Source organism: Phallusia mammillata, chromosome 2, assembly GCF_965637545.1.
Source record: "Phallusia mammillata chromosome 2, kaPhaMamm4.hap1.1, whole genome shotgun sequence".
Lineage (NCBI taxonomy): Eukaryota > Metazoa > Chordata > Ascidiacea > Phlebobranchia > Ascidiidae > Phallusia > Phallusia mammillata.
Genome location: NC_137253.1, coordinates 29,427,707 through 29,452,720, shown reverse-complemented (window position 1 = coordinate 29,452,720; position 25,014 = coordinate 29,427,707). Strand labels below are relative to the sequence as shown.

At 36.6% G+C, this 25,014-nt stretch overlaps 4 protein-coding genes and 1 long non-coding RNA gene across 7 annotated transcripts; 2 read left to right on the top strand and 3 right to left on the bottom strand.

The window, feature by feature from the left end:
• Positions 1-1,609: 1,609 nt before the first annotated feature.
• On the top strand, positions 1,610-3,692 carry LOC145212574 (PIH1 domain-containing protein 2-like). The gene is made up of 6 exons (XM_080080742.1): positions 1,610-1,869; positions 2,107-2,224; positions 2,362-2,489; positions 2,712-3,006; positions 3,125-3,255; positions 3,386-3,692. The coding sequence occupies exons 1-6, from the start codon at positions 1,699-1,701 to the stop codon at positions 3,518-3,520; spliced, it is 978 nt and encodes a 325-aa protein (XP_079936868.1). The 5' UTR covers positions 1,610-1,698; the 3' UTR covers positions 3,521-3,692.
• On the bottom strand, positions 3,541-4,435 carry LOC145212577 (cyclin-dependent kinases regulatory subunit-like). Its single transcript, XM_080080746.1, has 3 exons — positions 4,049-4,435; positions 3,785-3,912; positions 3,541-3,606 (listed from the first exon to the last, which is right to left on the bottom strand). Exons 1-3 carry the CDS (start codon positions 4,195-4,197, stop codon positions 3,557-3,559), a joined length of 327 nt encoding a protein of 108 aa, XP_079936872.1. The 5' UTR covers positions 4,198-4,435; the 3' UTR covers positions 3,541-3,556.
• A 78-nt stretch (positions 4,436-4,513) lies between these two features.
• On the top strand, positions 4,514-11,257 carry LOC145212575 (uncharacterized). 3 transcript variants are annotated; one of them, XM_080080743.1, is made up of 5 exons: positions 4,514-4,620; positions 4,706-4,882; positions 5,074-5,210; positions 5,841-5,932; positions 6,257-7,475. In XM_080080743.1, exons 1-5 carry the CDS (start codon positions 4,603-4,605, stop codon positions 6,517-6,519), a joined length of 687 nt encoding a protein of 228 aa, XP_079936869.1. In that variant the 5' UTR covers positions 4,514-4,602; the 3' UTR covers positions 6,520-7,475. The 3 variants fall into 3 exon arrangements, with proteins under 3 accessions (XP_079936869.1, XP_079936871.1, XP_079936870.1); XM_080080745.1 differs by lacking the exon at positions 6,257-7,475 and adding an exon at positions 11,214-11,257 and having other exon boundaries at positions 4,521-4,620; XM_080080744.1 differs by having other exon boundaries at positions 4,524-4,620; positions 6,380-7,475.
• Positions 9,334-10,978, bottom strand: LOC145212578 (uncharacterized). Its single transcript, XR_013856740.1, has 2 exons — positions 10,709-10,978; positions 9,334-9,766 (listed from the first exon to the last, which is right to left on the bottom strand). It is a non-coding gene; the product is annotated as an uncharacterized LOC145212578 (long non-coding RNA).
• A 972-nt stretch (positions 11,258-12,229) lies between the features above and the next one.
• Positions 12,230-17,511, bottom strand: LOC145212573 (uncharacterized). Its single transcript, XM_080080741.1, has 3 exons — positions 16,608-17,511; positions 13,886-14,046; positions 12,230-12,662 (listed from the first exon to the last, which is right to left on the bottom strand). The coding sequence occupies exons 1-3, from the start codon at positions 17,446-17,448 to the stop codon at positions 12,561-12,563; spliced, it is 1,104 nt and encodes a 367-aa protein (XP_079936867.1). The 5' UTR covers positions 17,449-17,511; the 3' UTR covers positions 12,230-12,560.
• Between the last annotated feature and the right edge of the window lie 7,503 nt (positions 17,512-25,014).

The window sequence follows — 25,014 nt, the reverse complement described above, 5'->3', positions numbered from 1 at the left end:
GTAAAAATGCGCAAAGGGTGTGTCGTAACGGCAACGGGATAGAAAAGAGTAAGCTCCGGGCTACAACATGGTATCCAGCTGGATAAAAGCCCCCCTCCGGAACAGTTTCAAAATTGAGGTTGTTTACGGCTAATTTATTCGCATTGGAAAAATTAAACAGATGTTTGAAAATTTGAAAAAGGTCTCTCGCGTAAAGCGTTCTGCTGTAAAAATGCGCAAAGGGTGTGTCGTAACGGCAACGGGATAGAAAAGAGTAAGCTCTGGGCTACAACATGGTATCCAGCTGGTTAAAAGCCCCCCTCCGGAACAGTTTCAAAATTGAGGTTGTTTACGGCTAATTTATTCGCATTGGAAAAATTAAACAGATGTTTGAAAAATTGAAAAAGGTCTCTCGCGTAAAGCGTTCTGCTGTAAAAATGCTCAAAGGGTGTCTCGTAACAGCAACGGGATAGAAAAGAGTAAGCTCCGGGCTACAACATGGTATCCAGCTGGTTAAAAGCCCCCCTCCGGAACAGTTTCAAAATTGAGGTTGTTTACGGTTAATTTATTCGCATTGGAAAAATTAAACAGATGTTTGAAAAATTGAAAAAGGTCTCTCGCGTAAAGCGTTCTGCTGTAAAAATGCGCAAAGGGTGTGTCGTAACGGCAACGGGATAGAAAAGAGTAAGCTCCGGGCTACAACATGGTATCCAGCTGGTTAAAAGCCCCCCTCCGGAACAGTTTCAAAATTGAGGTTGTTTACGGCTAATTTATTCGCATTGGAAAAATTAAACAGATGTTTGAAAAATTGAAAAAGGTCTCTCGCGTAAAGCGTTCTGCTGTAAAAATGCGCAAAGGGTGTGTCGTAACGGCAACGGGATAGAAAAGAGTAAGCTCCGGGCTACAACATGGTATCCAGCTGGTTAAAAGCCCCCCTCCGGAACAGTTTCAAAATTGAGGTTGTTTACGGCTAATTTATTCGCATTGGAAAAATTAAACAGATGTTTGAAAAATTGAAAAAGGTCTCTCGCGTAAAGCGTTCTGCTGTAAAAATGCGCAAAGGGTGTCTCGTAACAGCAACGGGATAGAAAAGAGTAAGCTCCGGGCTACAACATGGTATCCAGCTGGTTAAAAGCCCCCCTCCGGAACAGTTTCAAAATTGAGGTTGCTTACGGCTAATTTATTCGCATTGGAAAAATTAAACAGATGTTTGAAAATTTGAAAAAGGTCTCTCGCGTAAAGCGTTCTGCTGTAAAAATGCGCAAAGGGTGTCTCGTAACGGCAACGGGATAGAAAAGAGTAAGCTCTGGGCTACAACATGGTATCCAGCTGGTTAAAAGCCCCCCTCCGGAACAGTTTCAAAATTGAGGTTTTTCACGGCTAATTTTTGTGTGTTTTGACACTGAAAGCTATGATTTCTATTATGACAATAAAATTCGAAAAAATGTCACAATGGACGCACAAGATTTTGCATGGTTCTATTTTATTTTGAGTATTTAGATTCTTTGACGCGTGATCACATTGAAATGCTCTTTATCATGTCATTTTTCCATTTGTTTTTTTGTTTTTAATTGTGTTTTCATTAATGTTTCATTTGATATGTTACCTGAAATTTTGTGGTAAAATTTTTGTGTTTAGGGGAAATTATTCTGCCAGAATGACACTGGTGTCATTGAGCTGTTTAGTTTTGATCACTTTAGGTACTCTTAAATTGGCAAAATGAATGGAAATGAGCTTCAGAACCAAGCAAAGTACATTTGGGATCGCCTGGATGACCTTGCTGCAAATGACCCTCAAGGTTACAAGAAATTTATCGACCAACAAATGGAGGAAAGGGAAACTTTTATGGCCCCACCTGAAGCAAGATTGTGTTTTCTTGTAAAAACCAAGGTCAGTTAATAAAATTCACTTCTTCATGTTAGAAATCTTTGGTATTTATGAGTGTTAATTCTTTTATATAAAGAGGCAGAACTTCCGACCTCGAAAAAGACTTTTTTCAGGAAACAAGAAAATGTAAACACAGGCTATCACTTATAAAAACACAATGTTGAACTTATGTTTAAGTAATTAATTCGTGATTATATCTTCTGTAATCAGGCACACTTTGTATTGTGCTTTCAATTTTAGGAAAATGATCTTGTGTATGTGAATGTGTGTGCCTGGAAACGAATTCCTTACCCTCAAGATGACTCTGAGCCTCTGAAATTAATGTGTGGATTTGTCCAGAAGCATCAATCGAAAAAAGGTTCCATAATTTATCAATTACTTTAATCATAAACATTACTGCCAAGGTAGTGGTGTATATAGAATACATCGTGTAGACGTTTCGACAATCAATTACTATTTTCTGGTGTTCATGGTAATGCATGCTAACATTAACAGGTGAACCCAGACACATAACAATACCTGTAGCAGCAAATGGACAAGTTCTTGACGAAATTTTGAAATCAAACGTCGACAAGCATGAACTGATCAACCTTATTATAGATCTCATTACTAAACAATGCAAGGTAAGCTCTTATGTACAAATAAACACTGTTGAGTTAACTTTTTGGGCAAAATACTGATGCCAAACTCTTTTGTTTAAGTTTTTTTGGGTAAAATACTGTTGCCAAACTCTTTTGTTTTATTGCGTCACTTCTTGCAAAAGCAGGAACTATAATAGGCTTGTAGCAAGCAGTAAAATGTATTCTTTGTGACTTTCATGGCATTTATGCATTACTAATTTTCAGCTCAATCTATGCAAGAAATATGATTTGTGCAAGTACATCTACAAGGGAGATCTACCAGCCAATCCCAGGTCTTTGTTTATTAAAAATCCCAATGCGGAATTCCAGCAAGCAGAACTGATGAAAATGGCATCACAAAATCCTAGTGACATCTTGTCTTCCCCTGAAACTTTGCTCAAAAATTTAAACCTAGATGAAGATGCAGCACAAGAGCAAACTCCTATGCCTGAAGTTGATTTCATGAAAAGTTTTGCAAAAACAAATGAAAAACCCAAAACCAAATTGATTGAAGAAATTGGTAAGCAGTTTAGTCTTAAATTGATCTGTAAAGGTTTTACTTAAACAGCAAGTAATATTTATAATTTATCTGTCTATTGCATTCAAGCCAAATTTAAATAAGGTTTCTGCTTTTTAAGGTAAAGAGCCAGCAACACCAGAACATTCTTTAAAAGAAATTGAAACTTCCAATGGAGAAAAACAACTTTTATTGACAATAAATCTGCCACAAATAAACACAACTGCAGACTGTGATCTGCTTATATCAAGGGTAAATATTTTAAATTTACAGATTTTGCATTATTTAGAGTTCTATATACAGTGTGCTAACATAATACATGATAGAAGTATTCAAGTTCACAACAGGCATTATGTTTTAATCTAACTCAATTCTTTCACAGAAAAAAATCGAGCTCATGGTGCCAGAAAAATACAAGCTGAATATTCCTTTGCCTAAACCTGTTAATGATGGAGAAGCAAAGGCAAAATTTAGCAAGAAAACAAAACAGCTGACAATATGCATGCCAATATTATGACAGGACACATAGTTATATTTGTGTTCTTTCCAAGTTTTACATGTCCATCAACGTATTTTGTCTTCGAAAGAGAAGAATGTGTGGTTCTGTTGAAAAAAAAATATTTGCCTGCGCAAAACGTTTTTATTGCTTTGATTCACTGTTTTATCCAAATACATCTAATTTTTGTACACATCTTGCTTGAGGTATTTCAATCGCGTAGGTTTAGTGATAGATGCTGTATTTATATTTATACTGAAGTTAAGTAATATTGTACAAAGTTACCAGGATTGTGGATCATATAGTGTTCCCAACCTATCGACTGCTGTACACCTAGGTTTCTCCATTCACTCTCAGTCATCAGATGTTTGTCTGGGACCATCCTGGCTAAGGCTGGCGGCAGGAACACATGTCTACATCGAGAATTTTTCTTTAATTATTTACATTAATATACCTCTCTAAACCTCGATCTTAAACTCTTTTCATTGGTGACTGCATATATACATATACTCTAAATAACAGGATGGATGGCAAAACTGTAGTCCTAACCTGTAATCGTAATACTCGTCGCTGTATTTAGAAGAGTAAATAATTTCCTTTTGTAGCCTTTGCATTTGAGTTTGTAACGTTCTCAAACTTTCCTCGGCCTCGTTTAGTGTTCGCCTGTGATCTGTGCTAACCCTTCTACAAATATCCATCGTTTTCCAGAATTTGTGATGGCTGGGGTGTTTACACTTGTTTAACAATCGTCGTTTTGGCTAACAATGAGTTTTTGATACTCTTTGGGCTGACAATGAGTTTCGTAACAATGCTTAATTACTAGCAGCCATTCTGTGAGAGCGTATATTGTGCTTTTCAATTTAGTCCATTGTTTACCAGTACAATTAATTTAGCGGACAAAAACTTAAATGGTAACAATTGTTATTTGTTAACAAACAATTATATTTTCATCGCAAGAAGAATGCAAGAAAATGAACTGCCGATTTCGCTGTAGCGATTTGGCTGACCCGCGAAATAAATGGTGTTGCGATTTCCAAAATTAGTTTGTTTTCATTTGTTAGTTTACATTTGGCAAGCAAACAAAAACGAATCAGGCACAAGGAATGGACGACAATAATAACGTAAGTTATAAATTCGCAAATGAAATTGGATTATTTTACGGCAAACTTGTTATTGGTTATTAATCAAGAAATTTTCTTGAAACAGTTAGGTTCAGAAGATTCCGAATCTCCAAGACTTATTGTTGACTTCGGAATGGAGGAGTTAAATAAACTTCTTCCTTCGCCGAATGGCGCAGCAAAATGGATATCTTTTAATGGAAAAGAATATGGACAACTATCAGAAATGGAAATGGTGGAAATGCTAATAAAGGCAGAAAAACTGGTGAGGTTTATATTCGCAGTTACAATTGTTTAAACTTGTCAGAATTTGGCTCTATATGCTTTTACATTGTCAGAATTTGTTTTATAACTTTTTTATATTTGTACACACAGGTTGTAATGTTCTTACCAAGTGTGTTTTTATAGCTTTACATTAGTTGTATTGTGCAAACTAAAAGTGACATTGACTTCTAGGAAAAGATTCCTTTGCTTGCGAAGAAGTATGAAAATGAACGTGAGAAAATAAAACAGAACATAAATGAGAAAAAGCAAACAAAAGTTCAAATGGTGGATGAAGAAGACGACTATGAAATTCCAAAAACAAATAAAAAGTAAGACATGAATTTTTGGGGGGCACTGAGCTCATATCAAAATAATAAGCTCCATGCTTAAGTGTTTTGATTAATTTGTCACATATTTATGGTAATCCGATTGATTGAATTCAAAACAAAGTACATATTACCTAACAAATGCAGAATTAGTTGATACCCTTAACAATCCAAGGTACAGTAAGTTGTATTAAACACCACATGGTACTGCATGGTTTTGCATATTACTATGTTTTAGTGCAGTGTTTTTGAACAAAATGTACTTATTTTAAAAATTATTTTTTTGCGGACCCCAGGAAGTACTGACTGAGTTGATGTAAGGGTTAATAATCAAATTTACAATAAAATCAGGTCTTACATTGTAACATATATATATATACAGTGTTATATCGTGTACCCTGTTGTAACATTCAGTGTATTTTTAGTGAAGTAAAATCGAATAGTGGTCTGTAAACATTACATTAAATTTTTCAGTATGTGTACTTGTGAATTGTAGCAGGTTTGGTGAAAATACTTATTTAGTGAACTTGTTGCTACAATGTAACAACTCTTAGCTATGACATATCACTTAGCTGGTGATGAGAAAACATATTTGCTGTTTTATTGTATGTTGTTTTATTTTTATGTGTATAGATCTCGTAAAATAAGTTCATCTGAAGATGATGTGGAGTTTGTAAAGGAGACTCTTGCTGACAAGAAAAGAACAAACAACTCGCCAAATAAAGGTTTGTGAAATTATTTTTTGTAACAATATTTTCAAAAAAGGATTTGCTTCTATGTGGCAATTTTTGTTTGCGAAACATACACTGAAATAAATTTAGGCGGACTGAAATGCTAATTTGAAAAATTTCATTGTAGGTAGTGTGTAGCATTTTGCTTTTGATGTATAACTTGAAGTATAACTGTAAGTTAATAGGGGATGCCAGCAACTTTCGTATCTAAGTTAAAATTTTTATAATGCGCTTATGGTTGCTGAAAGCTTCATACCTAAATCCACAAATCAGCTTGAAAAACAAACATTGAATGTTGCATATTCTGTAACCCACCAGAAGTACCAAGTAAAAAGTTCAAGTCACCAACTCAAGAAAACTTTGGATCAAGCATTACACGGAAAACCCAAAATGTGCACTACTGTCCTATTTGTTGTCAATTGTTTACATCAATTTTGTCAGTTTCTCGACACGTAACAAAAGTCCACATACGGGGTAGGAAGTGTGAAGTGTGTGGCCAAGTTCTTTCAAATCCTGCAAACCTACGAAGGCACCAGCGAAATCGGCACGGATATATTTTCAAGGAAAATCAATCTGACTAAGTGTATTGTGTGCCGGAGGTCAAGTCATGCACGAACTGTTCGGATCAAGCCCGAACTGGATTATTACCAGTGGTGGGATTCAAAAATTTTTTTTCTATCACAAAAGTCATATTTTTTTGCCAGTTCTGTTACAAAAAGTCCATTGACAGTAACCAGTAATGCTAACCGGTTTGCTGATCTCATAAAATTTCAGGAGACGGTTCTATTCTATAGAACCGAACCGGCTGAATCCCACCACTGGGTAAACTCTCCTCTTTGTATCTTTATTTGTGTCAAATATTAAACCATAACCAACCCAAAAACATATGATTCTTAGAACCTTTCAGAGGTTAATTTTTCTCATTTATTTTATTTTAAAGTTTTTTTAGCATTTATAAAATATGCTTAACCTTTGATTTTGTGAAGTCAATTTTTAAGATGTTCAATTTTACCCATTTTAACATGGCCTTCTAGTGTAACACTTCCATGTGTCTCAGTGTGTTTTATTGAAACCGTTATAGTGTTGACTTTTATTATTGACTTTATTTTATTACACCCACAGGCTTTTTCTGTTGCTCTTTGTTTCAATGTGCTTTTTATTTATTTTGTAACCCACTTTTACCTTTGTAGTAATAACTGCTGCTGATACACAAACAAGGTTATAGTTTTAAGCTATTCATCAATTTTAGCTTACTCCTAGACCTTGGTCAATGTATTTTTGTGTGCTTCATGCTGTTTTGTTTTCACCTGTGAAAAAATGTTTAAGACAAACAAGTGAAAAAGTTATAAAACTAATTTTAACCAAATTTAGTGAATTACTCCACAAATTTGTTGTAGTTGATTTTGTTAAGTTTTACTTTGCTATGTACAAAGACACCCAACTTTTCTTTACCTACCTCTGTAAAATCATTTTCCCTGCCTATTATTTTTCGTTGACATGTTATTTAGCAATGTTAATAAAATATTGCTTTATGTGACTGTTGCTTTGCATCAAATTGTGTAGTTCTTAGTTTAAATATTAAGCAAAATGGTTCTTAACTTTTTCAGAAGTAAAATTGTATTTGATAAGCTTCATACATGGCTCACATAATGGTATTTTGGCACCTATGTCTGTATGTGCACCAAGAGTGCATTATAAAGTTGTTCAATTGTCATCCAATAATATTGTGTTTTTGTGGCTACAGGATACGCTGTTTCTGTAATGTACACATGTCGGTTATAAACCATAATGCAATACCAGGCACTCATACATTGATTTTACCATATTTGTATTTTTTTAGTTTACCAATGAATGCGTTATGTAATAATTTCATTTATGTCAAGTCATGCATACTCAACTGTCCTTATTACAATGAATAAATCACTCTATTTTCTTATTATGAATCAATCATTCCCGAACTGTAATCGTGATGTTACAAATCAGTTACAATGAGTTAGGAACAGTTCATCCAAAATTATATTTTATCTGTAATTTATTCCTACTATCCTATTTGCCCTTTGGTGACGCAGGCGTGACGTGTCTTACGTAGTAATTCTTGGGTTTATTTGAAAATGGATATTTATTGCTGCAAGTTATCACGGCTTGCAGAAAACGTGTCATTGCTAATATACTAATGCGTGGAACTAAAGGCTAACATGGGTCAAATGTTCCTGTTTTAGTCGCCTTTTCCAATAATTACAATTGGAAATCTGCTTTGTTATTGTTACATGGTATTTCCTGTGATATCCTTTTAACGATAATGGCCATGTGTCTTCATTTGCGCTTCATTATGTGCTTGGCGAACCTATTTTGTCAAGTCTTGCATAACTTTTTGCTTCAACTTGAGCAAAAAAATCAGACCCAGTATATTTGAGTAAAACATAACGACGTTTCGGCAAGTGCTATTGTCATCATCAGGTCATAAAAATTAAAAGCGACAGAAGGCATGCAACTGATGATGACAATAGCAGTTGTCGAAACGTCATAATGTTTTACACAAATATACTAGCTCTAATTTTTTGCTCAGATTATCCAAACTTTTATTCGCCCAAAAATTATTGATAAAGCTAAAACTATGTAAAACCCAATAGTTGAAAACGGTAAATCATTTTAAAAAACAAAAAAGCTATTGCTGCCAGGTGCAATGTATAAATGAGTATTGCTCTTCCAGCAGTTTCGTCATAAACAACCGACGTTTCGACATCCCATACCAACGGTTTACTCAGTTAAAACTTTTTATTACTAGCCAATTGCTTGTATGCTACAGGAAATATGTTCGATGTATGGGTAGATGTAAACAGGACAGGGCTTGGCGCTTGTTAGTATTTTCAACGTCGTTATGCGTCAGCTCTATATTGTGCTCGAGTTCTATGTAAAGGAAGCAATTAGGCTTCCTGGATTAATCAAATCCCTGCACATAGCACACCACGCCTTGCTATCGTTGAAGCATTGTGTTGCACAAACTCTTAACTGTATGTAGTTATACGCTTAATTAGGAATCAGTGTACATTATTATTAGGCCAGCGTTTCTTGTTACATGGATTTCTGTGCATGAACCATACTAAAGCGAGTTTTAAGACGTGTAAACGTGTTTTGGGCGTTTTAATGTGTAAATCTATTTAGTGTTGTTCGTTTTCCATGCATTTACACCCATTGAAAACCACATCGTAAAATAACTTTAATGATTGCTCTCTCTGTTCGTAATGATCACAGCAGTGTATCCATTCTTTGTTGTAACAAAAGATTAATTGACCTGCAATTACCTTTGACAGAGTTAAGTTAACGGCTGCAATTGCGAGGCTTTGTCAGTCAGTGGGTGACAATTATGAACAGAAACTGTACCTCAACACAATCTATTTGGTTAATTCTCATTTATTTTACAGACAGATAGAAGAAAAAAAACGTATAAATCACAAAGCACCTCGACCTATAAAACACAGTTAAACGTACAAAAAAGCATAAAGCACGACTAAGCATTGGTGTTCATGGAATTCGAACCCATGATACAGAGTTTAAATCAAAACGTTTCAGCGGGCCAAGCCGATCGGACGGTAACCGCTCTATAATCATCACAGTATGTAAAGCTGTAGGAAATAACGATGTCCAAGTCGCTAGTGGTGGTGCGAATTTTCGGCGGCCAGCTACGGCTTATCTTCACATCGTTCGGTGTGAGCATGTTGTTACTTGTATGCTGACATGCACGAGTCAGTGTAGCGTCCCTGTGCCGGTAGGTGGCGGTCCAGGGCGTAAGAGAATCAGAAGTGATGTCACTGGAGGTTAAAAGGTCACCTGAAATTTGAAAAAAAGGGTAATTTTAAAAATGTGAAATGCAATAATTGGGGGTGCCGAATTTATGTAAGTCTGTCAATATCAAAAAAATCCATCAGTGATATGAAGGCCACATCAGTTGCACCCGTTTATATCCACTTGAGTCATAAACGGGTGTAACTGATGTGGTCTTCATATTACTGATGATGGCACGAGCATTTGCCAAAATGTTTGAAAAATAAAGCATGTCGCTTTTTACGTCTATTTGGGCCGTTATTTTCACCAATAAACTTATCAACAGATCCGTGTATAGTGTTCCAAATAAAAAAATGATTGGATAAAATTCGGTGTTCATTGTTGCGATATGCACTAACTAAAAGCCTAACGTTTTAAGCTTTTTATTTTAAACTTAAGACTTCCCCAAATAAGCTTTTGTTGTGAATAGCAGCTTAATTGCCAGGTAACTGTGCGGTTTGACTCTGAATAGCTTTCTATGCACTGCAGTGTGCAACAGTATTGTATGTAAATCGGGAAGTGTTTGACCCCATTACCATGCAAAACGCACGTATATAAAGTTCACCGCAAAGGGGAAATTCGAAACGTCACTATAACTTGCATTCACGAAAAGTTTATGTAGGCCGAGGCCTGACGCGTCTGACGTTTATACAGAAAACATTTTACGGTATTGTATGCTAAAACGTCTAGATTCGAATCTCGTTAAGACATTAGCAGAAACAATAAAAAAGAGTTTAATCTAATAGTACGTTTGTGTCAGTAGAATGAGAATATTTAGGGTTTTGCTTTTTGTTGAATCATACAAGAGCTTTATTTACTAAATCAGAGACCTAAAAATGATATTTTTTTGCATAGATACCACTGGTATAGGTAATTGGCAAACTTTATAACCCATCAAATATTCAAACCTAGTGTACCAAATCGTAGCATAAACAAACAATCACATACCGTCAGGCATAATTATGACGTCAGAATCGTCGAAATTGTCAATGCGTGAAATTTTGACGACGAGTAGAATATCTGTAGCGTTGCTTGGCGGCTTTAATGTCCACGTACAGCTTTCGTCGAATTCGAAAATCGTCCGAAATACCGAATACAGCCACTCCGATGACCACCCTGTCCGCGTGAGGGCACCACAGTCGCATTGACCTCCTGCGATTAAAAAACCTGCGAAAGAATTTACAAAATCATGTAAAATGCAGTTTTATATTTGCAATAAAACTTGCTAATACAACTTTAGTGTAATTGTTTCACTAATGATAGCAATAAAGTTGTCGGAAAGTTTGAATAATGAAGTGCTACGGTTTATTCCACTTACATGGCAAATTTGTTATTAGCAATCTATTCTTTAAATTTGTGCTCCTTGCAAAACACTCTAACTATTTTCAACTTGCAATACATAAAGTCGTATATGGTTATCCATATTTTCTCAAACGATTTGTTTTATCTGCAGAAAACCGCCGAATATACGACCCTGCATGAACTATGTTTGAAAAACATACAGTAAGTAAACGTTATGTATTATTGCTAAAAAGTGACTTATCAACAAAAATCGTTAAAGACTGGACGTTATTACCCATGCAGTAGTGAGTGTGGGGCAACAATTACATGTAAAGGTCGCAGGTTCTAATCCCAGCTAGCCAATATTGTTTTTAAGCCTAAGAACTAACCGACATTACTTCATCCAGTTAAATGTTAAATCATCCGAATGCATTGTAATTTACCAAATGACATTTTTTAGTACATAATAACATATAATTAGTTTCACGTATAAACACTGTTTAAATACTTGCAAAAGTACCTGATAAATAGATGATTACAATCCTAAAATGCATTTTCTTGTCTTTTTATCTTCTTACTGTGTTGATTGCTACAAAACTAAGACTGACTCTGCTAATTATGCGTCTCGTCTTATAGAATTCGACAATGTTAAATTTAGCAACCCTTCGCCGTTTTATGACCATTCAATACACGAACAATCGGCCTTTGTTGACTAACAGTGCTTATTTGCACCCGCGCCAGGCGTGTTAACATTTCTACACGTAAACAACGTTTATGAAAAATTGTATTGTGACGTACTTAGAACATCCGCCTTTCAGGGTCGCGGTGCGCTCTGAATATCACGTCACACCCAAATCGGTTTCGCGTATATTCCGGTGCGTTACATATCCTATGACGTCACAAGAAAACCTCTATGACTTGAAGAGTCACGAAATTTGGGACTTTTGCCCTAAAATTTGCAAGGAAACTGTGTTATTACGTATGTGGTTTCATAACATGCACTTTGCACTATTGTTTAACTTCATGGCGGCCTTAAGCTATTCAACTTTTAGCCTTTCTATAAATACAAGCGTTGAAATATAACAATGGTCCATTAATATGGCCGCTGCTCGATCTTTAGGTATGCAAATTAGGTTTCTAAAAAACTTTAAGTTGAAGTGCACATGTTGAACCGTTGACCACAAAAAGTGTTTCACTGAATTTTATTGCAAGCGTTGAAGCGCGCGAGGAAAGTAAACAGAGGAAATCCTTTGTACAAAAGTTGAACTGAAACAAAAGGACGCCCGCATGCGGGCCACCACATAATAGGTGAAACAACAACCACTATGACGTAGCGAATCACCGCTATGACGTCACACTCAATACGCGTTTTTTGACCTGTCGATTTTGGTCAATGATTTTTTTTAGTACTGCAGCGCAAAAAATGAACAAATCGCCATTAAGCGGGATGACGTCATAGATTGTTACGTCATGGAAACTTGTCGTGACTCTGTAGCGCCTCTTGTGTGAGTGAGGTGTTTTAACACTGCTCGGCTGATGTCGGGTTGGAGGCTGAAGGTGATGATTTTGATTTTCTGCTTCTTTTCCATTTCATTCTACGGTTTTGGAACCAGATTTTAACCTGTAAGGCAAGAGTTGTTTTAGATATATGCACGTTTTAATGTAAAAACTTTAAACCCGAAGAAATATATTTTTCCCGTTTTTTTTTACCAGTAAACCGTTTTGGCGAAACGATTTGTCGAAGCTTTGCATTAAAACCAAAACGCCGTCTAAATTTTTAACAATTTACATGATTCTTGTTTTGAGGGCCTTGGCTGAGTATACAAACCAGAAAAGCGGATTTTTACGTTTTTGCACACAGGTTTGCACCTAACGTTGTCAGTATAGCATCGGCGAGCGTAGGGAATGGCACAAATAGTTCTAGTGCTTTAGTTACTTAATCGAAACATTGCCCAAATTTGCTATTTGTACGAGTGGTGTTAAAAAAATCAATCCTTTTTTGCTTCTTATTAAATCCTAACATCAAAACTGCGGCAACCATGCTAAAATATTAGGTGCATCGCACGTCTTGAAACGGACAGATTGGGTTGAGCAACAGCATCATCTAGCGGATGATAAAATAATCAATTTTATTACGGTCGTCCGCGGATGGGATTTACACGTTTTCTGACAGCGGTGGGTGCACGAAACAACACATATTAAGTGATTTATCATGTTTTAACACGGCAACGTTGCGCAAACAATACAATCTATCTCGTGGCCAGCAGAAACCCCGGCAGAAGGTATTGCCTCCAACAATCGTCGTTTATTATCTGGAAGCAAATACGAAGCGCTGATCGTACGGTTTAATTTTGCGCAATGATTTAAACAGGAAACATCGCCGGCGTATGTCGCTTATGGCCTCGCCTCGCAGATTTATTTGCAAAGCACTGAAGGCCAGCAACGTAGCCTTTTCGTTTATGACCTTGGTAGCACCCACCGTGAGGTCTTGATGACCTGAGAAATTCATTACACACGGCATTTTGATCCTGATTCGCAGTATTGCTCGTGAAAATCGATTATTTCCAAATGCCGCGACTTCTACGACTTAACCACTGTTCGTCAGGCAGCTGCGTGTTTTTATCGTTTTGCAGTGTATATATTATTTTTACAGGGATCCCTGTCATTCTGCGGCGTCATTTTAGCAGCCAAACAGAGATATTTAATATTTTTTTTACTCATCTTAAACCTCAGCCTCCATTTTATACATCTACACTGGTATTAAAATCACTTTAAAAAAATAAAACACAATTTGGAGTAGATGGGATTCGAACCCACGACCCCTTGGTTTGTGGCTCATCGTACCTGAGTTTCGGTGAGCTGGAGCGAGGTTGCGACTTCGAAGCGCTTCGGCCTTGAGAGATACTTATTCAGCTTGAACTGTCTTTCGAGCTCCAAGAGCTGCTGTGACGTAAATGCAGTTCGCGGGCGTCGGGATTTGCTCAGCAGACCCGGGTGAGCGACACCTAACGGAAGAAAAATATAGTTTTTACTGGTTTGGTTGAAATTAGACAAAAAAACGCCGTTTGCACTACGTAAAAATGTCTTTGTGTTTTTTTTCCTTTAAGTTAGCTTTTTTCCACTTTAAAATTATAATGTGCCTAATCTTTGTGGTAATTGAAAAAGCGAGAAGAGTTTCCAAATTGACAGCAGAGAACGAAATTAGCTGGAATCATAAATAAACATTTTTCCCAAGAAATTTGTTCCGGTGGTGATTGGGTCGCAAATCGAAAGTAAAATAGGATTGCATGACACAAGATTTACGTCTTCATTAGAATAGCGTGCGCACTCAGGATATATGAGCATTGCCGTTATGTTGAACAAATTGTCAAATAAAACAACCCTGCCGTTTATTTATCGCCTCAATCGTAAAACGAAAATAAACAGGGCTAAATTTTGATTAAACCGCCAAAAACATATTGTTACAACATTTTCGTGTTGACTTTGAGGGGAGGGGGGATTAAAATGTAAGATGAAAGCTTATCTTGGCGCAAGTAGGATCGAAAATCTACTTTCGTATTCGACCGTGTGATTGACACTTTAAGGAGCGAACGCGTAACACTCTACCGTTGCCCGTATAATCAGCGTTTTCTATTGCCCATATTACACATGTGTCACACTTACGCACTTACGGACATACTGTCAAGCTGTTAGGCCTTAAATAAACGGAACAAGCTATTAGGCCTTAAATAAACGGAACAAGCTATTGATTTACCCATTTTTGCAAGATTTTTTGCGGCATTTAAACTGAAAACAGCGAAAATGGCAACATATGATGGAATATTTTTACAGTGTTTGTTACCTATCACATTGCAATGCAACGTTTTGCAGAAAAATGTTAAATACAAATCTACATTGAGCAAGATCATCTTGCAATTATATCGCAAAAGTTGCAAAATCGTTCAAACATTTCGAAACTGCGGTCACCTTTGGCAAAAAACTTTAATATTTTAAACAAGCATTACTACTTTGTTTCGAATTTAAAAAACATGGCGGATTTGGTAAGAAAATTAGTTTGTTAAAATCAGCGCAGAATAAGGAGAGCGGTGTTTTATCACTTAGCTGGATCGAAAGCGTAATTGGCACGTATCCCAATCCTCTTAAGTGTCATATTTGTCGGGTATTTGTGCCAACATGTTTCCTGTGCCAATAAATCGATCGAAAATTCTGGCTACACTCGAGCGCTAAACAGACTTGTTTAGATTATCAACCCAAACAGAGAAAAACGCTGATTGGACTCTTAGTTTACGCACGATTTCATCACTTTTCCGCTCGATTTGCGCCAATTTCTGCCTTGTTTTCAACTCATAAGCTTTTTCGCCTCTGTTTGGTCACAACGATTTCTGTATGAATGTTTGCGAATGGGAGTACGCCTAATTAGACAAAATCAATTTGACTTGTGTTTGTCACACCATTGGAGATTGCCTAATTGATCTGTTACAGATTTGTCAATTTTCGTGATTGATGAACAGATATTTCGACAACGCGTGTCTAAAACGCCTTTTGCGGCATTTGGTATTTTAAAAAGCGCAAACAATTTTGCTATAGCACTTTTCGCACAAAAAATAATTTTGTTTTTTTTTTAAATACGAAAATAAAAGCATTCTATTTGAAGTTTAATATTGTGCGAACAAGCCAAATATTATCAGAGTGAAATTAATAGTATTTTGGTGAACAACTTGTACTGTATAATAAAACAGATTGAAAAAGTCCATTATATTTTTCAAATTAATAATTATTACATGTTGACAAAAATTGTTGCACTGACTTTGAATGCAATTTCAGTGTCTCACCTTATAGTTTAACTCATTAGTTTTTTTAACACTGTAAAAAGTGCATAGGTGTTTCGGTAAAAATAAAAACCATTTATTTCACCCAGCTTGAGTTGTCTGTGATCACGTGGGTGTCAGTTTGAAATCGCCAGAATTTTAACAATACAAATCCCTTGCGTTTGAAGCGACGGCCCAATTTCAACCCCTAGCCCAGCGCCATACTTTGCTCGATCGTGACAAAATGTCCACTAATCTAATTAGCAAGAAAGTGACGGTATTTGTTGTGGCATATGTTGGGTTTTGACCAACTGTTGGTCCTCAGTGGCAGAATTGCTTTGTTATAATTTGACACCCCAGCGCAATGCGACAAATTAATTACCATGCTAAGTCGTTTCCACCTTGATTAGCTATGATCGTGCGAATTACTGCTATCAGACAATTAACGAAAAAGTTTGTTTAATATAGTTCTTGCAAAATAAGTTTTTTGGGACATAAGTTATATGCTTTTTATTTTATTTTATCGGATATTGTTTAGATTTTTTGCGAATGGGCATTGTTATGTAAATTTGAAACGTTTTTTTGAAAGGTGTATCATATTTGCGACGTACAATTATTTGCCAGAAAATTGGCCTCAAAATCTTTAAATTTTGATGGAATTTGGACTTTTTTGAGCATTTTTGGACATTTAATGGAAGCATAAATCAAGAATATTTTTACTTTTTTCAAATTCAAAAGTAAAATTTTGTGAAATTTACCTGCAAACTCACTGAGGCTTCTCAACATCGCTTCATTCCATATTGGGATTTGGGATCGGAAGGGATTCACGGCATACGATGTCGGAAGAGGAACGGGCGGAAATCTTCCCCCCATGGAGTAAGGAAAACCAAAATGACCTCCTGGAAGATGATGTGGAAGAGCTCCTCCCGGTAGGAAAGATTCCACCGGAGGATGGGAGTAAAATCCCATTGTAATCGGATTCGATTCTTCTCTTTGAAGATGGGATGACTGTGATCCCGGGGAGTGGGAGCCGGATGGAGATTGCAGAGGAGATGAGGAGGATGGGGATACAGAGGAAGGCATTGCGAGATCTGGGGAATTTTTTGCAAGGTTTAAACTTGAGTAGTTGTGATGGAATGATCCCGGGGATGTCGAAGAGTACATAGGGATCGGTCTTGAGATTCTCTCCCTTTCAAAACTGCTCTTGGATGCTGTTGGGAGCAAACTGTGATGTGGATAGTTCTGAAGCAGTGAAGGGAGTTTAATTTTTTCTGCATCTGATGACTTTGGGGCATCGTTTCTCAACAAAGCATCTATAGAAAAGCTCGTAGTTTTCGGTTCAGGCTCGCTCTTGAATCCGGGGCGGCAGAACCTGCTCAAATCCGCGGCGTTGGCGTCCCTCTGAGGAGATATGTCGGATTGCGGAGACACAGAAAGTCTTCTAGACGCGGAGGATTTTGCGTCCGTATCAGAGTCATAGGCGTTTTTTATTTCCGGCGGAGATCCGAATCTGGCTTCGGAAACCGACGCAGAGGCTGTGACGTCATCATCATGACGTAATCTGACGACGAAAGGCGTGTTGGATGTGCTTAGCATCATAGCTATACTGGTTGAAATTAGTTAGAAAAGTTGAAAAAAATCTAAACAGCGAAAAAACAAAAAAACATTTGTAACTTTTTCAAGTCAAAAATAATATTGTCGAAAATTATGTTTAAAATCAATAAATTGTAATCTTCCTTAAAATAATATTAATTTTGGCAAGCTGGTTCAAATTATAACATTTCTCAAACTGATATAAATTCCTCGCTAGTAGTTTGAAACGTAAGGATATTCAACTGACGATAAACTTGGAATCTTCGCTGTTGCGCGGGCGCTAATGTTGACATACGTATTCGATTTGTCAAACAATATGGCGGATTTGCTTAATCTGACGTTAGCCAACCTTTTCCAACCAGCTGACATGCGGTAGTTTTTAAACTGGTTCATGTCTGTTCATACACAGCGATTTCTAAAAGTTACTAATTTCACGCCTAAAGTTTTGTATCTTATTTAACTTATAGTATCTGTATCGTGTATACAGAATTGATTTTGCGATGTTTTTCTCAAATTTTGCAAAGACAAACTTTGTCTGGCCTGACAATAATCAAGTAAAATTTAATTAAATAATGCCTTGAGTCATACCTAAACGACCTCCAAAAGCGTAAAAAAACATTATAGTCGAAGTTACACCAATCTACACAACTCAGTATTTCAAAATACCAAGTAACTTTTCAAAAATCTTAACTTGTTGCTTCCAACTGCATTAATAACTGTTTTCAAAACCTAACAACTTGGTCATATATGTACCTACGTTTTTTCTCAATTCACTTATAACTGTCGTCTTTCTCTTAATTAACCCACTACGTCCAAGCAAACTAATTGATCGGTGCTCGGCCGCTCAACCAGCCAACGAATGATGGTTTGCCGTCGAGCAGTCCGCTTTATCAAGTCGCGAACACGGTTTCAGCGACTTTTTCGCCTCTCGAGTGAAAGGGCCAATATGGCGCTGCGTCGGAAGGTGAAATGAAATTGACCCTGCGGGATAACATAGCGATCGACGAGCCATTGTTTGTCTTTGAATTAGAAATGGGAAATTGCACTTGTTGTCGATTTCTTTGCATTGATTTGTCACAGTTTGTCATTGTCCTAACGACTTTTGTGTTTCGGAAGTGGTCTAACATACATTTGAGCACATGTTTGGTTTACTTTATGTTTACATGTCTGTATTGCGTTTTAAAGTATTTTAAAGTTTCATGTTTAAATTGATTTTTGGTACCTTAGTTGAAAACATAGGTTCGTTAATATTTTCGGGTTGATTCATTTGACTGTCGTCTATATTCAAATCAATGAGCTTAAATTTACTTCTTTATCAAAGGATTAAGTGTGATTTACGTTTCGTGTCAATTACTTAGAAAAGTCATGAAACTGTTTTTTTTCTAAGTCCTTTAAATTGCTGATAATTTTCATCCGTATTTGGCGGACTGTATTGATTTGGTTGAACTCTATAAGCTTTGTTCTAGAACACAAAACGCTCAACCTTTTGACTTATGCTTGTCATATTATTATTTTTACACCTTTTTACTATTGACATATTGTCACATTTTGGTTCCTATTTAGTTAAAACATGGTAAAATTGAGAACATGGACCTATGTCAACATCCAGACGAAATTTTTTTTTTGTTTATAAAATATTAAGGATATCTTGTCTCCATACAAAAACATTAAGTGTCAATTACCCTAAATTTCAAACTAGCTTCATTCTTCTCTCCAAGAACAACTTGTTGTCACTTTCACTTCATCTCGGCGTTAAGTGTTTGCATTAACAGATAAGCTGGCAGATGTGTTCGGTAATTGTTTGTAAGCTGGTCAAGCGAGTGACCACTACGATTGACCGCTGTTTTCTATTATCACTCAGCCAAGCGAATTCAGGGGTCAAATTTATTTGCACGTTCGTCTTGTGATCTGTCGCGGCTAATTTGCTTAACAATGGTCTGTTTGTAATTAATTGTGTTTGTGTGAATTTGTCGTGTTTTGAAGTTTGTTCTTTTCTGGTTATTTTTTAGGAAGCCCTAAAGTTTTGGGTTTTAGCTTGCACAAATATAAAAATGTACATTACAGATGTTTGTTTTTGCGAAAAAAATCATACCTCCCTAATTCACAAACACTTTTTCAGCAATACTTAATTGAACAAAAATTATGTTTTTGTATTTTATTTTGATAACATAATTAAATCCATACTTTTTATTGTTATACTATTCTTATCTTTACATACCCCCTATCTTTACATATTCCATTGTTTAAAATCTATTGTTACCCTTAAAAACGGATACATTTCATTTTAATTGTGTCTTATTGTTAAACAACAATTACACACATCGCAGAACAATAAAACTGTTCCTTGTCACTTGCAGGTGTTACGTTACAAACCTGCCATTGTTACGTAGAGCAAACAGACAAAGACGCCGGGAGAGGGCTGCAAGTGTAAACAGAAAGTGACACCTGAATTGTGGCACGTGACCTGACGAAACAATAGGCGATGCGGCACGTGACCAGGTACGTAACAATAACTTACATTGTGAGGTGACAAAAAGCGGAAACGCATTTGTTACATTTTTTGTTTGTATTAAGGCACGTGGGGTATCCCGCTATGTTTTGGTTTAATTACGCAAATTAGGAAATTTGGTATGTTGTGACAAAAGCGTTTGTTGATTAAAGCAAAAGGTATTCGCTGCTATCATGCAAATTGTTTTAGCGATTTTGTGTGTGAGTTTTAAAGTGTCAGTATTGTTAGATAGTGAATACTAATTAGTATTATTTCAGGGAAAATGCTAATTATATGGGACTGATGTTATGTAGACTTCATTACCATCTTACAAAAGACTAAAAAATGATGATTACATTGTACGTTAAAGTGTTTTTTTTTAGTTTTGAGTAAACCCGTTTTTCAAAAAAATATACATGTACAAATAAATAAACAATCGAAAGGTAACTTAACGCAATAAGTTACCATCAGTGAAAAACAATTTGCTGTGGTAATCCCGAAATTGTGTCACTGACACAACGGGACCCTTAGCGAGTGGAATTAACCGCGCATCAGCTGATCAGTTTCCAGCCAATCACAAATCGTCACGTCGCTTTAACAGACCTCCAGTTCCCCGAACCTCAATCTGCTAATTAAAAATCCGCCAAAAGAGAAGCCTACTCACTTACAATCAATCCCAACTCTAATCTGTTGCTTAATTAAGCAAAGCAAAAAGGCTCTAACAGCCCTACTGATAGCTTTAGTCGCTTCATTTGATAAATCAATGGCCGCCGGTCGCCAGAAATCGATTTTCGGTCGCTAGTTGCTAATTGGAACGCTTGAGTAAATGCGGTATTTTGTCAACGCTTATTCCCTAAGGTGCACTTGGCAATGAACTAATTGAATTATCGCCTTCAGGAACTGGTTTCTTCCGATCGAAGAACAATGAAAGCCATTGCGGTTTTCTGGAACACGACCGCTTCTAATTTGGGTTATTATCTGCGCCAGATTGCGGGAAATACCCGAAGGTGATAGTCGACTGCTTTTACGATGTATAGAGGGACATACGGGCAATTAATTCTAATTAGAAATGCGGACTTGAAAAGTGGTTGTAAGCAGGCCCGAATCTTAAAGTACAAGCCCGAGATGAGGTCTAAACTCAAATTTTTCAAAAAGTCTAAAATAGGCCCAAAAGTTGGTGAAACCGGGTCACAAATGATATTGGGTGTAAAGTCAGGCCCGATTTAAGTCATTTTTTAGAACTTTGTGCGATTTATATTAGAGTGTGTCATTATTGTTGATCCGCAAGAACGCTTTAGGGCTGATGCTAGTAATGAGTTTTCGCTATAAATGCATATTCTTAATTGTTATCGGGTGTAAAATTTTATATCAAGGCTCTGTGAAGCTAAGGCGACGATTATTTGCGGTCTGAAAACAGTAGCCGTTATTTTTCTGTGCTCGTAAAACCGTCCATTCTGGGTTTGTGCGAATGTACCAACTTCAAAGAAGTACCGAAATGTAGAACAATATTCTTTATTTATATAACGGACATTTTAAACCAAATTTATTATTGGCATACAAGTACGTTTAAGGAAGTTATTTTTGACGTTAAAATGGATCATTTATCAACGTTTTACTAGTTTCCACCTTTGTATAAGCTTGTATTCATACGACTAATAATTTGCAACAATAATACACATCAAATAAATTATAATAATCCACAGGTTAGTATTAGACGCAACCACTTGACAAAATGCATCAAGTTTTTATCCTAAAATAATTTTGTAGTTGTTAACCTACCATACTTCTGGAACACGTAATTAAAAACCTTAAGTTTGCATAATGTCATTTCTCCGTGCTGTTAGCGAATGTGAACTCATGCAATGAATGGAGATCATTGTTCACCGGACAAACAACGAATTGATACAACAGCGACCGTAACTGCGGCGCCTTTCTCTCGCTCGGTGTGTCACAATGTTGATTTGCAAGTTACCTTGTGGCGTGTAAAACGTGCTCCAAGCCCTTGGCGATCCGTGGCTCACTTTCGGGGGGATTTTCGACGTTGCAAAATGGGTAGGGGCAATAAAGAGCTTAAGCACAAAAAATTCAAAAATATTAAGTTAAAACTCTACTTGTTTTGTGTTTATGTGTGCAACAAAAAACAAAACAAAACAAAAACTTTCGTAAGACGATACATTTTGATGAAGTGCTTAACGGACTAGTTCTGAAGTTTCCAATTAGACTTTGTTTGTGGTGACAACTGCGTCGCAAAATTTTGAGGGAACAATAATGTCTGAATTTTTTAATGCAGTTTGACAAAGTTTGTAGACGTAGGTTTGCAGTGCAGTGTTTCTTAACCTCAAATAACTTCGTAAAAGGTTTTTCGTAAGTTTATGACCATCTATAGCCACATAAAATTGTGCTTGTGCTCAATACTATATTGTTTTCGGTAAATCACTTTTTAATGTTCGCTAGTGGTTGTGTTAAGGTGGAATAGTCAGACGTATTAAAAAGCATTGTTTTTAGTGTAATGGGTTTTAGTGTAAATTGAAAACCACGAAATAAATACAAACCCTAACCTATACCTATACCCAAATCAAAAAAATACTTTGCCCGAACTAATTGTATAGTTGTCAATTAATCACGTCTATTGCATCCAAGGTCCTAAATAGGGAGTCAAAACGCATCGGCGTGTGTATTGTCGCTCCATTGTGACGTTACAGTAAAGAACAAACAGAGCGTTCCAAAGTAAAAAAGTCAAATCGTACCCTTGGGATCGTGTGTTACGTCAAGGTAGCGAGCAAACACGAAACACCTGAACAACCCGTGCTAATGAGTCACATAGCCTTTTAAGATTGGACGTGACATAATAGCTGATTCCCTGTCGGACTATGGCGTTATCGGGTCGGCAGGAGCGCCGTGCCACCCTGTAATTTCACCCTAACGTGCTTTTTGCCGATGAGCCCCCTGGTAATATATCGGGTTATCGCTTCGCTTTGAGTGAGGCGACTTCATTAAGGCCCAGAGTGGTTGATCAGCACTACTGCGGGTTTTATTCTGTTAGGGTTTGGACGTTGGAAGTCTGGAGCCTTGTAAGAAGAAATTCCATGTTCAAAGGATCACATATACACGTCCACTTGTAAAAATGTATATTTTTCGAGTATTTCAATCAAAGCGCCGTTTACAACAGTCTCAACAGTTTACACATGGAAAAAAAAACATAAGAATTTTAAAAAACATAAAAGTAAAAATTTCAAACTGTTATGTAATTTTAAACTACTTTAAAATCTATTTTAAAGCAACCAATCAAGTCCCGTATAATGGTCAAGTTCATATTGTTGTATGCCATTTTCTGATTTAATTTATAAACCAACTAAGTTTTTACCCATACCTCATTGTTTACAAACAAATTTAAATATTTGAAATCTCATCAAAGTCATTTCCCGCCAAAACTTAACTGTTATTTATAAGTTTGAAACTAAACCTTAGGAAATCAAACTGAGCTACAAATATACTTGTTATGAAACAATCGATCGTTTGTTACGACACCATCACTGGAGTAGAGCGATAAGTTCGTGGATAATGAGCAATTAGAACGATACATTTCAAAACATCGTTAAATTTATGCCGGTTTTGTGTATTAACATCGTATGTTGATCTGTCATTCAAAATTTGCTGAATAAGCATTCTGTGGTTTAGAATAATGTCTGAAACCAATTGAATCTCGCTCCCGTAGTAGGCGAAACAGTCTACGTTTAAATAAGTGTTGGTACGAGTATACGTGTACTCTTTGAATACTCGGTACTGGCTTGTTACTGCTTATTGGAGTTAAGTGGGTAACAGTAGAGCTGTCAAAAACTCGGTTAAATTTGACAAATTTTTAAATAAGGATCGCACTTTTGAAGTGATATGGGGTCCTCTCGGCACTCAACCAATGCAAATTATACCACGAAATACCCGTTACAGCAAGTTAAACGTTACTTGTTTTTAGTTTCACATTAAAAAGTTAATATTCGGCTAAAATATATCTAGGTTGAAATTGATACTCGAATTAATCAGAGTTTTCTGCGGGAGCCACACACCTAATAAGTTTTGACGAAAAACAGTGTTTGGCTAAATTTTTGTCACGAAAAAAATAATCAACCCCCAAAGTTGGTAAAGTCCTGTTGGTTATCTGGTCAGAATTTATTTTACTGATCTCTGGAAGCAAATTCATAATTCCAATGCCAACAAAACATCCTCACCGACTTTTTGGGAAGGCGTGTTTTGGCGCTAGTTAATCATGTGATGATTTAGCCTGTCGTGATTGGCCGACTACTTCGGCGAAATATTGTGTAAACACAGATGGTGCGTCGCTGACCGAATGATGGAAAATAATCGACGCGTGATAAGGTTTTAAATCTCCGCAACGAGTTTATCGAAGGTTAACGTAGCACAACATACCAGAAATGTGCCATAGCTTCTCCCACCTGTGCCTATAGAGTGTACGTTGATTTGTAGATGATTAATGACGACAGCAGCTGCTAACTATGGGGCGATTGTTCGTGTGGGAACAAGCAAGTCGGTGTGTTGGTACGTTTTTGCACGAGGAAATAGAGAATGTTTTGTCAATTAGCTGTGTGTACTTCAAATTGTGTATTGTGACAACAAATGGGAAAACTGCTAACGTTTCTTTTTTTTTTCGAGATGAATTTGAACTAGAAATTTCATTTAATGTTACAAACGCAAGTTCAAAATATATCATTCCTGCACTCTTAAATTGTGTAAAAATAAGTTATAAAAAACTGTGCGCTGCATACCAAGCGAGAATTTTAGGTTTATATACATAACACATACAGTCATACACAATATCACCATAAACTTTTTTTAATCTAAATTTCCTGGTGTGCTCTTACGAAAAATAAGCGCTGAAGTGTCGGTAAGGCGTTCAACTTTCGCATGTAATCACAATACGATTGATTGCGTTACAATATGTAACCAGTCTTAGCGGGGGAGTTAGGGCAAATCCAGCAATCCATTACGGCTTACTTGAATCCCTACAACACCTGCTAGAGGTCCCGCAAGCACGTTCGACTGTTGTTTCTGCGATAAGAATGGAGGTATTA